The 13,986-nt window shown below is 40.0% G+C and overlaps 1 protein-coding gene across 2 annotated transcripts; it reads right to left on the reverse strand.

Annotated features, from left to right (window-relative positions):
• Window positions 1-1,897: 1,897 nt before the first annotated feature.
• On the reverse strand, window positions 1,898-13,980 carry PTGER2 (prostaglandin E receptor 2). Of its 2 annotated transcripts, XM_023527242.1 has the most exons (3): window positions 12,602-13,980; window positions 4,158-4,199; window positions 1,898-2,265 (listed from the first exon to the last, which is right to left on the reverse strand). In XM_023527242.1, the coding sequence occupies exons 1-2, from the start codon at window positions 13,637-13,639 to the stop codon at window positions 4,191-4,193; spliced, it is 1,047 nt and encodes a 348-aa protein (XP_023383010.1). In that variant the 5' UTR covers window positions 13,640-13,980; the 3' UTR covers window positions 1,898-2,265; window positions 4,158-4,190. The 2 variants fall into 2 exon arrangements, with proteins under 2 accessions (XP_023383010.1, XP_011383783.1); XM_011385481.2 differs by lacking the exons at window positions 1,898-2,265; window positions 4,158-4,199 and adding an exon at window positions 4,991-5,351.
• Window positions 13,981-13,986: the final 6 nt, after the last annotated feature.

The following is a 13,986-nucleotide window of genomic DNA, read 5'->3' on the forward strand; positions in this document are numbered from 1 at the left end:
TGAGAAAACATGTTTTACATCCTGTTGTCCGTCTCTCTTGGATTCCTCTCTTCCATGCTCACACATTTCTCTACATTTTCCCATGTGTGCTAATCTTCACTTCATTTTCTGAAATACAAACTTGTCCCACATGCTTATTGTCATCATCTTTCTTGACAGTTATCTAGAGTTACCAAATAGATACCACGACGCTTAGCATCATGACCCCCGCCAAGAATGAGCAATCTGAGTCAGAGGTGTGTGAGGTCAGAGGGGCCACTAAACCAGACATCTAAGATAATACTAATCCCTGACCTTATTAGCATGTACCACGTCCAGGCATCGTGCTGAGCATCCTGCATGCATTCACTCATTTAATTCTCAAAACGACTGAGGAGATGGATAATTTTTTTATTCTTGTTTTAGAGATGAGGAAATCAAGAATCAGAAAGTTTAAATAACTTGACTGAGAAAACTCCAGGAGTCTGACAAGTCTTTAATATCCCCCTGATAAATCTAGAATTTACTGAAAGGGGAAAGGTTGAATTGATGCATCAAAGACAACAGGACTAGTGGTAGCAGGGAGAGGGGACAGTCTACGCTAGGAAAAGGGTGCTCTGTAAGGGGGTGAGTAAAGAAGTAAAAATGAATCCTGTGTTAGCTGAAAAGGCAACATGGACAGATGGCCTTGGCTAATCTTTTTCTATTTTGTTAAAATTTGCTTCTTTTCCTGGTATTTTTTTAATCAGTATTTTAAACTATACGGAATTGCTGAGTTGCTACATATACTCTTTCTTTATAATAGCTGTATAGACCTATCTCAGCTTGTGTTAAATTTGGGGATACGGCCCACCCTCAGCATCTTAAGTGAGCTTTTTCTCACATTAGTGGTCCTTCTTAAAAATAAAGCTTCAGTTCATTTCTAGACCAGTATACATAACTATCATCCTTTGTTCTGCTTAGAAATAGCTGTTATGCTGCACTGCTGTGGTTAGAGGAAAAAAAGATGGTCGGTCTGATCCCCTTTCTCTTCTCTGATTATATCAATTGTCTCCAGAGTTGGACAGATGTAAACACTGACCCTCAGGCTGTAGAGTCAAGGACAAATATTTTGATAAAGGAATCTATAATATTTTTTACCCTTTTCCATACAGATGGGGCTGATTTCTAATACCCAAACTTGCTAGAGAATATCGCTTTAAGTGGAAACTACTTCATGGTTTCAATTTTCGTGTTGGTGTAATTAAAAAAAGAATATTTTTAATCTACTTATGCTGGATATTCTCCATCTGCCCCTCTACTCTTCACCTGTACTACAGGCTTCATGGACTGCAGCGCCCAGGTTACCCTGACTCTCTGGATTACAGTTGGGTTTGGCCAATAGGAGGAACAGGCAGAAGAGTGGAGAGGAGGAGGGGAGGTCCACCAGGAAGTAGACCCCTCATTCCTTCTCTGTGATTTGGCAGCAGCTATGCTTCCCTACTTAAGGCCATAGCTCCTGCTGGGTGGCATCTCCACAGCCCTCACTCATTTCCAGTGACTGCTCTGCCCTTGTGCTTTGCAGCCTAGGAGTGGGGACAGCTTCTAAGGGATCCTTCACCATCCTTGTTGATTCCCTAAACCTTGTCTACCGCTCTGTAAATATTCCTTTCATTCAACAGTCCTCAGTTTCTCTTTTGAGTGTACAATCTCTTTCTGCTGGAATCCTCATGGATATATTTGACTCTTGGCAGATTTTTAAAAATAAAACACATGGATCACAGAATTAAACCACCCAAACTGAGCTTTAATAGTATGTACATTTTATAGGAAATAAAAAAATAACTCAAGAAAATTTACTTATAATAAAAAACAAATCACAAAATCTACCAGAAAAACAAAGAGTTAACTTTCTGAAATAAAAACTAATGCCCAGTGCATGGCCTTGGGCCCATGTATAAATTAGACTATAGCTTTTGCAAGTTGTTAAAATAATATTTATTTCCATAGTATATTTCAGGTGATCAAAATGCTTTGTAAATTAAAGAAATTATAATGCTCTTAGTGATTGGAGGTATGTTATAAATGTGCACTCAGAGAGGAAATCCAATGGAGTTAAGCATTTAATGAAGATGGAAGATAGTCATCAAATATTCAAGTTGCAACACTGCTTTCATGAGTAGGCATTGTAAGTCCACATATATAAATCACTTTTGCAAACAAGACAGCTTCTCAGTCTGTGAACGGCTCAAGTAGAGGCTCTTCTCAAATTCAGAAAACCATTAAATTTGGCTCAAGCCATTAGATCTGGCAAAGTGAAATAAAGTTCTGCTTAAGTGCAAGTTAATTGTCTTCCCCTGCCTTTCAAATACGTTAAATTCTAAGCCTAAATATGTTTTTTCTTGATTCAAATCAGAGCTGACATTGCATAAACATTAAGACAACACCTTCACCATGCACTGATATGAACAGGCAGATGCACCAAGTTTAACTGAGTTCCAATGAGAATGTAATGACATGGGCTGGTTTTGCCCTCCCCGCTGCTCAGGTCTTGCGGCCTCTGCCAGCATGGCTGTTTTGGGTTAGTGCTGTTTTTAGAGCATTGGTCTGGCTTTAGGCTGTCATGGGTCCAAACCATTTTGAGTTTAGATCTTTGGAGGCTTTCTATAGCATCTAAACAAACTCAGGTCCCTATCAGATCTTTAGAGATTCAAGGCCACAGTTTAGTACCAGAATTTCCCAGTACTCTCTTGGGAAAGACGACCTGGGGCCATCCAGGAATAATTCAGCTCAGATTAGATTGCTTTGGCTCATCCCATTTCTGGACACCTAAAGTTAGGGCTGGCATTTTGAGCTGAATCAATTGCTTTCTCCTTTTTCATTCCACTAACTGTCGAGGGCAAAGAATGAAATCTAGGTCTTCTTTCATCATGGTTCTATTCTCTAATATATCAGACTAAATTCTGTGTTTTTTATTTAACTTCAAAATGACTCAGTAAACTTCAACAAGTATGTCAGATGAAAGGGATTTTTAGAAAGAAAATATTTACATATCTAATTTTTTCTGTTATCTTTAAATTACCATTAATAATAGTCGATTGACGATTACATAGGATTTTTACCTTCAATTTCATCTATGTATATATCAGTGCAAACAAAATAATAGGATATAGTCATTTAACAGTGCAAAGAACAATAGTAAACAAAGCTCTAGGAATCTACCAGTTCTTAAATAAACTGCTGTATTTTAAGCCCCCAGAGTGAATCATTTTGTTCCCACTAGCGATATTATGTCTAAGTTTATTATTATTTTTTTAAGTTATCAGGCATTATTCCAGAATTTTTGGGGGTGGTGATGTGGGGTAGTTAACATTTGCATTTAAAGAAAAAAAGTTATCTGATAAAAGAAATCAATCTTCCAGATTCAAAGTAACTTTAGAATTTTATGTTTAAGAATTACCCATGAGCCTAATTAGTTCTATTTAGAACAATTTCTTAACTTTAGAATACTCGGTGGACAGGGAAGATTTATTTGCATGTCAAGATTTTAGTTAAGTTAAATTTTGCCTGGTTTGTTTAAATTAGTAAAAAAGCAAACCATTAATTTATTCTTTTTAAAATAAGAGCTGATTTGAAATAGATTGTGTCAAAATACACTGATGACTAGAATAGTTTGAAAAACTCTAAGTGATCATCTAGTTTGATAACTACTTATAAGACATGGTTTTACGTAAGCAACTCAATGAGACTTTGGAAAAAATTAACATCTCTTTTGTTTTTCTTCATAATAGCTATCCTATAATAACATTCATTAAAAATTAAGATGGTTCTATTATTTTGAACATCATGTTGGAAAGAAAAAATCCTCTAATATCAAGTACTATATTGAATATTTTAAACTCTAATTGACAATGCAACCATACTTCAAAAACTTGCCAAAATAATATATAATTTTTCCACTTTTATCTTATTTAAAAAAATTATGTCTGCACTAACTATAAAATGTTATTTGGGGAAATTCATCAAATACTATTCCATTTTCAAATTTTTGTTTTATAGTTTATTTTTATAACATTTCAGATGAGTTTACACAGTAAATAAGATATGCTTAAACAGTGCAAATTCACTGAAATATTTTGATGCTGAGTTTACACCATGCCAAATATTTAGATTTATAAATATAATAAGAATTGACTCACTGTTACATGATTTCCAATGTAGTATGAGTCAAACTATGTTTCCTGTAGAAAAATACAGACAGATGAATTTTGCTACAACACAATCATCTTATAAAGTAGATGTTAGTCATGGCCTCAACATCAGCATTAAAAAGGTTCCAGTGTATCTGAAGAATTGACCAGATTTTTCAGTTTTTAATCCTATTATGTGGCTTCAGACAAAGCCACAGAATAAAGAGTAGTAATCAGAATTAACTCTCTTAACAGCCTATTTTTTCTTTTTGAGAGGAAAATTCCTAAAGTTTTCTTGATGAACATTACAAAATAAACAACCTGACACTTTGACACACAGTTTCTGGAGAACTAGTTAAAAAACCTACATTAACCAACTGAGCCTACTCTTTTATGAGTAATACTGTAGTGATGAGAGAGTACTTCCACATACACAAACATTATAGTACAAAGTGCCTGTGATTTTCAAAGTCATTGTCCAAAGAAAGAGTCCGTTAAGCAATCACAAAACACCAGGCTTGGTTGCTTCCACATGTCGACTTCCTGGAGAATACGAAGTTTTATCTGGGTCTTTGCACACTGTGTGTTTATAACAGTAGTAACAGAGAAGATTAAAATAGAAAATACACAGTAACTATTTAGGGTTTTAAACAAATTACAAAACCACATGCTTTCTCATTCAACAGGAAAGTTTAAATCAAAAGGCAACTGGATCTTAAATGCAGTTTGTTGTTCTCTGAAGGCCATGTAACATGCTCATTGAGGGTAGGTTTTATAGATCTTTCTGACACCTTCCAAGAAGTGCCTTGTCAACACATCTGTAGCCTAAACCACTGCTAAAATGTTTGTTTACTCTCTTTTATTAGGGTAGCTTCATTTTGTTTATAAACTAACTTTTTTCATTTCTCCAAGGAACCAGTTCAAAATGATCTTCCAGATGCTGGCTAACTAAGCACTTAGCTATTGTCCACAAAGGTCAGTCTATTTACTGGCATTTGACCGTGTAGAGCAGGAAGTCTGTGTTGCATCTTGTGTTCTTAATGAAACTCGACAACAGAGAACTGAACGCATTAGTCTCAGAACAGAGGGCCTAAGGATGGCAAAGACCCAAGGGTCAATTATTGAATTAATTGATAAAAATCTAAGAGCTTGGAGGTCCCACTTTTCTTTTCGGGAAGAGGTTTCATTCATATACGCAAAAATCTGTAAGAAGCAAAAGGGGAAAATGATGTTAGTTTAACATTGTAGCAGTGGACAGGCTTAGATCATATGCAATTTCTTAAGATTTAAAAGCAAAACATGTTTTGTTTTGTGTGTGGTAGTGGTGGTAGAAGGTAGGTAGCAAAATCTCACTCTTCTTGCACATTTTTTTTCCTAACAAAAACTCTGAAACATAAGTATTGTCTTTTCGGCAAATGAGGAAGTGAACTTCAGGAAGGTTAGTAACAACATGTTACATTTACTTCCAAATACTCAATCTGATTTAACTATCACAATTCAGTGAGACAGGTATACAACAGAGCACGGGTTCTGGCCATTGGACTGTCTGGGTTTGAATCTGGCCTCCATATATAGCTCTGGGATCACAGGTAAGAAAACTAACCTCTATGTGCCTCGGTTTCTACATCTTTAACATGGGCATGATAATAACAACAATATCTACTTCTTTGGGTTATTGGGAGGATGACAGGAAGTAAAACATGTAAGTTACTTAAAACAGTGCTTGCTTAAGTGCCCCACAGTATTAGTTATTATCTCCATTTTACCAACGAGGACAAGGAGATGCAGAGAAGTTAGGTGACTTGCCCAAGTTCCCAGGGCTGTTTAGTGGTGGAGTCAAGACACAGATTCCAACTCCCTTGACGCTAGCATGGCGCTCACCATGTGCTACATCCAGTTTATCTGTATTAGAGCAAAGGTCTTCAGAACTATGTCCCAAACACTGGAAAGCTGATGCGTCTTTATATGTTGACCAGTGATTTCAAACTGTTATACCAGCTCTTGTCTGATTCCTTAGATGTTTAGGGAAAAACACAACTTTTGGGTCAGATGAAAAGAAAAGGAACTGTACATGCTTGATAAAGATCAAACACTTCCACACAGCTTATAGAAAAGAGGTAAACAGAAGTAAATCACATCAGTCATTTGAAAACAGTTCTTTATAATGCTCCAGGGACTTTCTTAACAATGGTAGCCCGTGAGTTATAAAGCTATTTCTTCTTTCCTCCATTCTACTTCAGCAGAAGAAGGAATGTTTTATTTCTTTCTTTCCTGGTACTTTGCTGGCATCTGGCAACTGGATATACAAAGCAAATTGCAGGGAGGGAGAAGAGTAGTCATATTCGATTTGCTTATGTTAGGACAATAGCAGAAAGGTTTGGCAGCCACAGGTGTTTATGCCAGAGAATCTTGGCATAGGGAATGGAGAAAAGACTTGGCAGATGAGTAAGGAAAAAGAATTGATGGTGGATTTCTCTGATTATGGAGAGAAGAGGGAAATTAGGTGGGCATATGTGATGGAGCAATAGTTTTCTTGGAAGCTAAACTCTTTTGGATGACAAATATACTCGACTTATATGGTATATTTAAGGAGTGGTTTTGGAGTTTAGAAATTAAGATAACAGTATATATAAATCTTATAGATTAAAATATATTAGTCACCACACACACACACACACACACACATACACAAGCACTCTGTTGTAGAAAAAGTCTGTAGCTGAGTTTATGATCTAGTTTTGCCAAAGAATATGATAACACTGAATTGGCTAGTCGAATGGTGAGAGGCTCAGTATTCTAGTGTCACAGCTTCACATATGAAGATGAGTCAGGTTTTCAGTTCCCGATCTCTTTAGAGTGTGACAGAGCAATGAGAAGTGAAAACAGTTTTAGAGGATGAAGCAATTCTGTACTATTTGTTTCCTTTCCATTTCATCCACTATGCTGGGTAATTTTTAGAAATGCTTAAAATTTGCATTTCGAGAGGTGGCCAATATTTTGTAGAAGACAGTTTCTTCTTTTACACTTGGAAAAGAGACATACTTCAGCAACCCTTGAAATTTTTGATGTGTTTTGTCTTCTCCTACCTCTCCACTTTTTTTCTACCATTAATACAACCACATAGTCAGTTCAAATTTTAAAGCAAATGAGAATTTTACCTGGCTGCTCATTGAAATTACCTGAGGAGCGTTAAAAATATTCTGATGGTTTGCTCCCTCCCTCAGAGACTCTGATTAATTAAATCTGGCCTGTAATGTGGGTATTGTGGTTTTTAAAAGCTACATGGGATTAGAATTGCCCATGGGATTCTAATGTACAGCATGGGTTGAGAGCTCTATTAGCTCTATTACAGAATCTTATCCAACACTTGAAATAAAAACAAAAGACCTGCTTAGGCCTGGTGAATCAAACCAATGAGTTTGAGCTTTCAGAATTCCTAATCATTAACATACAATCTGATTTTTCCCTTGGAAATTGAATCCTATGACGACAGCAGCTAATATTTACTGAATATCTATGTGTGCTAGGCATGATGCTAAGCAATTTATAAGTCTCACTCTGTTTAATGCTTACATGAACCTGCACAATATTATTATTCTCATTTTAGTAAGGAGGAAACAAAGGCTTAGAAGATTAGTTGCCTTGTCTCATATCACATTTCAGGTTAATAGGAAAGCCATGGAGTCACACTAGAGACATGGGACCTATACTTTCTTTTTAGTCACTACCTGTTGCCAGCTGGATAAAAAGCCTGTGATATAAAGTCTCATGTAAAATTCACCACTGACTGACCAGTTTATAAGTTTAAAGGAGATCTCTCTTCACAAAGGTGCCACTAAAGTTTGTGAATATCACTGTTCCTGTTTATAGATTGAAGGACCATGGCTACATCTAAGTAGCTACTTAGCTTTTTGGGGGGCTTTCTTTCCTCCACTTTCCATGGATAAATTGCAAGTAGAGATTGTTATTTGTTTATATTCTCTTGTGAAACAAATTAGAGTGTCCTGGCTATAGACTTTGCATAATCCATTCTTTAAAAAAAAAAAAAAACTTTCATAGGGAGATTATTTTCTAGGTATGTGATATTGTAAAGAAACCCCTTCCCCTAAACCACAAGTTCTTTGTGGTAGAGGGAACAGAAGCCATTTCCCTTCAGAAGGAAAGATAGGGGCATGGATGTGGCTCCAGCACTAAAGAGCGTCTCCTGCCCTGAGCTCCAGGTGATCCCAGAGCTGGACACAAAAGCATTAATGCTAAGGTTTAGAGCTCTGGGCTTGGATATTCCAGGGTGGTAGCTTCAAAAAAAAAAAAAAAAAAAAGTTGGACACTACGAAACATCCACCCAGAACTCAGATAAACACAAGACTTTGCAAATGATTTCAGTCATCTATGTGCTGTCCATGGAGCGCAGGTTAGGAACCCTGGTCTAGAGGAAGTGTCAGCCTTCTCCAAATGTACTTTCCCTATCCTCGGCCTGTCTGATCATACCTATGTCCCAAATGCAGAAGTCTAAAATCTAGTTTTCTATTAGAGGGGGAAAATTTTAGGCAGCAAAATATCCTAAGAAAAATGAGGCTAGATACATCTTGGTGATATAAATTGAGGCACAGTAGAGGTAAACTGAATATAAAGATGCAGAGTGGTGGTCAGAAACTTTGAAATAAAGGACAGGAGAAGCCACAGAAACCCAGCAGACCAAGTTGCAGATTAACTGGGCCTTACGCCTTTAGGTAGAAAAAGACTTGTTGATTGTCTTCCTGAAACACTATGTCTCCAGTGATCTATTTCACTATTTCTACTCTTTTTCTTTTTTAAACTTAATATTGTGATAGGCTCTTGACATGCCAAAAAGAAATATATCATCCCTAAAAGCTGTTTTTCTTTAAGCTGAGGCCTTAATTATCTGAAATAGCAGTGAGGATGAACTCAACCAAGGGTGGAGACATAATGTACAACTTCTTTTTTGGGAAAAGAACTAGGATTCTTGCTGTCTAAATTTTATAAACTCAGTGTAATCATGTCTTAATTCACAACCACCATTTCATAATATCAAATGATATTATGGAAAGTAAAAAGTGTCAAGTAATGACACTCATATAGAGAAACTTTCTCTTGAAAAGTAATGCATATTAAAACTATTTCAACAGTCCCCAAATACATCATTAATGACGCATGAACCATAAGGACCTTCAAGTAGTACATGGACATTAAAATATCACCAAGCAAAGTTCATCGTGATTATGCATAGAGATTTCTGGATCTCTCATCCCTACAAGAATTGTGATATTTTCCACAATGTAATTGACCAATTTCATATCAGTTTTATAACCTCCATTCATGTCATAAAGAGTACTAGGAACGAACAGGAAACTCCAGGGCTGTTTACTTGAGTTTGTTCTGTATTGCAAAGATCAGATTTCCACTAATCAGATTTACTTAGAAATTATAGCCCTAAAGAATTTCTAAAGATGAAGACATTTTTAGAGAGTCAGTGGTTCACTTTTGAAATTTTAGAACTGAATAAAATACATAAGCACTTTATCCTAATGGCATGTGGAAAACCATTTAAAATGACCAGAAGCTATCCACAATTACTAGTAAAATAGTGAGAAAGTGGCTTGATGTGGATTGGAAATAAAGACACTAACTATCTGAGGCAAGAATGGAGGTCTGATATATTTCCTGTGTTCTATTCCATGTCAGGAGGAAAGTTTCTACTTATCTCTGTGAAATAACGACAACAGCTGATTAACATAAGGAGGAATTTATTAATATATACGCTATCCCTTTAGTGCATAAACAGTTGGGAATATGTTGTTGGTCATATGCATGATTTCATATTGGACAGCCAAAATAATGTCATTTCCTAAACAATACATGCCTTTTTTTCCCAATCAGTTGAGAAATGTTTTACGGTACCAGCGGAAGATTTTACATGAGGGGTAATCCGATTATTTCTTAATTTAGAGCAGCATTTACATTAGCCAATCTCCTAAAAACCCATTCTCAGCCTTTTAATTCACAGGTCTGTGGGGAATTAAAAAAAACAAAAACATACACTTGGCCCCTTCTTCTGACATGGAGAAAAAGGTCTTTGCTATTTTATTTTTAAAACTAACAAATTGGAACTAAGAGGCAAAGTGGTCCAGATACTTATAACTCTTCACATTTCTCTTATGAAATCTTGGATTAATTTTCTCATGTGAAAAATGAGTACTTTCTCTCCGATAGTACTGTGGTTAAGAGCATAGCCTCTATGTTTAAATGGCTTAGTTTTGAATCCTGGCTCCAACACTCATCAGCTGTGGGACCCAGGATAAGTTACTTGCCTCATCTATAAAATGGGAATAATAATACTATCTATTTTACAGGCAGTTGTGAAAATAATGGAATAGTGTATGTAAAAATTAGCATCCCCAAATGTTTGCCATGCTGATGTTGATAATAATGATATTTGAAGTTGAACTTGACTTCATTACAGGGCACTGAGCATTTTACATTTCAATAGTTTCACTTCCCAAACTTTGGAAGTCCTAGACTGGGATTCTTGGAGGAAACAGTAATTCTAACCTGCCCACATCTTGGGACAATGGCGTTAGTAGTCCCGACTTTCCTAAATCCCCACCACCCTCTTCCCCCTACTTCTGAAGTGCTAGAATAAGCTGGTAGACCACTGAGTACACAGCTGTGAACTCCCCTCCTTGCTGGGCAACTTTTAAAAGACATGGAAAGCGGTTCCAGCAGGAACAGGCAGAGATAGAAAATACTGGTAAATTGCCAGTATTTTCTAGGACATAAGAAAGAAAATTAGTTGGAATAGCTCACTAATTATTTTACATTGATTACATTTTAAATTGATAATATTTTGGATAAATTGAGTTAAATAAAATACATTGATTAAAATTAATTGCATCTGTTTATTTTTGTTGTTGTTATGTAGCTACTAGGAAATCCTAAATTCCATATGTGTTTCACATTTGTGGCCCATGCTGTATTTCTATTGGACTGCATGTGCTCTGTTAAAATAATAGGAAAATTTCCGAAGGCAACCACAAGCCTTCGCCTTGCCTGACAGTGTCCTTGGTTATTATGGGACATGTGGAAATGATTCCTGCCTCAAGTGAGACCTCGGTGTCGGCCATTTCTGAACACAGCTTCAGTGTGGGCCAATAGTGTATGAAGATAATAAAAAATAGTGATGGTGGTGGGAAGTAGGATAAAGTTACTTCTTTAGTTTCTACAGGTCAGACCTGCTAATGGCAGGCAGTGTCCAACTCTTTCTTGTCTCCAAGACTGTGGCAGGTAGGAATCACTGCCAACTCCTCACTCCCTGCAGGGTCAGTCTTGTTCTTCTGAAGATTAGGAAATGGAGCTGCCAGAATCCTCAATTCCTATTTCTTTGTAAGAGGCCAGCCCGTGCTCAGATACATCCCAGGCTCAGTAAACCTCAGCAGGCTCAATCTCACAGCATCATAAAACTAACTGCTGAGGTTGCCCCAAACCAGGACAACACCCATCCCAGTACCTAAACTGCCTCCAGGTCTCCAGGCAGGCTCTGGCCTGCTGGGTCATGGCAAGTGGACATGTCTAATTCTCCCATCCCTGAGATGGACCAGCCATTCCTGTTATAACCTTGTGCTCATAACATGCACAATGGTAAGCTGAAGAGCACCTGTATATATTTCTGACAGTGACATCAGGAAGATATTTTGTAAGAGGGTAAATGCCTCCTTTAAAGGGATCTCAAAAGCTTAGTAAAGGGTTTCTCCAAGTAACCATCTTTTCCTATAATTATCATTACAGATGTATTATGAATTTTCATGGCTACAGAGTTATGCTCCTAAAATGTAAACTGGGAAACCCATAAACTAGAAACTTGTAGAACTTTTAGGACAAATAGTGATCTGAAGTTCTGCAACAAGGATCTTTCTCACTTGGGACAATTATCAATGTCCACTAGGTTGGATACCACATTTTGCCCTTTGAGAAACAGCAGGCAAAGTATGGAACTAGCAGCAGTGAGTGGGGGGTACCACGGGGCAAACTGCAGCTCAGGGAAGTCAGACTGAACTGGCAACCATCTAGAGGTGGAAGGGGCTGCCTCCTCCTCGGGTACTAAGCCATGCTAGTGGTGGTGGTTCCGCGACACTGTAAGGGGCCTTTCATTCTAGGATGGAGAGTTTGGTGGCTTAGTGAGTGTCAAGGCTCCTTATCAGTGGGACTGTACTACTGTATGAGAAACACTAGCCTAGAGAAACCCCTACACCAGGATTAGGGAAGGAAGGAAGTGGGGTAAAGGTGAAAAGGGACAGGGGAAGTCTACAGACCTTTACAAATTAGGACATATTTTTACAAGTTGCAAAAGATCATGTGGCAGTTGAAAGGGTAGGAGAGGGGAGGGCGTGAGGAGGCTGAGGCAGAGCTGGGCTGTGAAAGCAAAGTGAGTAACTTACTGTGAAAGGCAATGAACAGACGGCAAAGGTGATAGTCATAATAGCCAGGAGAATGAGATGGTCTGTCTCCTCCGCCATGGACATCCTTTCCCCTCTCCTGCGGGTCGAAGGGCCGCCCTGGCCGCTGCCCAAGGAGGGCCCACAGCGGCTTCTTCTGCCCCGGCGGTACATACGGATGAGGTTGAGGATGACGCTGAAGTTGCAAGCGAGCACCGCGACGATGAGGAGCAGCAGCAGGGTGGCATAAAGCTGCAGGTACGAGGTCCGCCCGTGCTGGATGAAGCACCACGTCCCGGGACAGTACTGGACGTACTGCCCGTAGTTCAGCAGCGGCAGGGAGCAGAAAAGCAGGGAGACGGTGTAGATGGCTGGTAGCACCGCCAGGCCGCGGTGGCGCGTGATGTGGCGCTGGTAGAAGTAGGGGTGCCCGATGGATAAGTAGCGCTCCAGGGCCATGGCGAAGAGCATAAGCATCGTGGCCAGGCTGAAGAACGTCATGGCAAAGGCGAAGTAGGTGCACGCGTGGCCGTCGGGCGCCAGTGCCACCAGGGTCTGGTTCCGCGCATACGAAGCCAGCACCACCGGGCTGATGAGGCAGGTTCCGAGCAGGTCGGTGAACACCAGCTCAGTAACCAGCACGTGGAACAAGGAGATGGAATTCCTGCGCCCCGCGTCACCCCGCCAGCGGCGCGCCAGCAGTGCCAGCGCGATGAGGTTCCCCAGCACCCCGGCCGAGAACATCACGGAGCTGATGGCTGGGCTTTCGCCGGAAGGGAGCCACTGTCGAGTCTCGCAGTCCTCCCACCGGGAGCCATTGGACCTATTGCCCATGGTGGGGTGCCGGGAGGAGAGATGTGTCCTCCACTCCCGGCCTGTACCTGGGAGGAGGAGGATCTGAGTGGGAGTGTCCCGAGACCCAGAAGGAAAAGACGAGGAGGGATCGAAATCCAGAGCCCCCTTCTGGTCCCCAGCACGCACCGAGGGCAGGCTCGTCCCAGGTCTCCCGCAGCTCCCGGAGTGGCGGCTGGGCTGCAGCATCTGGGAGGCGCTCGAGGCTCCTCCGACCCGCGCCCACCACGCGTGGAGGAAACTGCAGCCTTCTCCTCGGCGCCGCCCGGGGGCGTGCTAGGGCGCAGTGTTATGAATGTCCGAGGCCAGCGCCCTCGGGTCGCCAGGCCGCACTGCGAGTCCCTTGCGTGCACCGGCGGAGAGGGGGAGGGAGAGGGGTCCAGGCACTGGTCCCGCGCTTAGCTGGGCAGGGGCGCGCGGGCAGCGGGAGTGGTGTTCTTGGGTGGGATGCTCGAAGCCGCACGGTCTTCAGACTTCCTCTAGGAAGCGTTTATCCCTGGCAGAGGGCTGAAAGGGAGCAACGGGGAAAGCGAAGC

The sequence above is a fragment of the Pteropus vampyrus genome, unplaced genomic scaffold (assembly GCF_000151845.1).
Source record: "Pteropus vampyrus isolate Shadow unplaced genomic scaffold, Pvam_2.0 Scaffold15, whole genome shotgun sequence".
Lineage (NCBI taxonomy): Eukaryota > Metazoa > Chordata > Mammalia > Chiroptera > Pteropodidae > Pteropus > Pteropus vampyrus.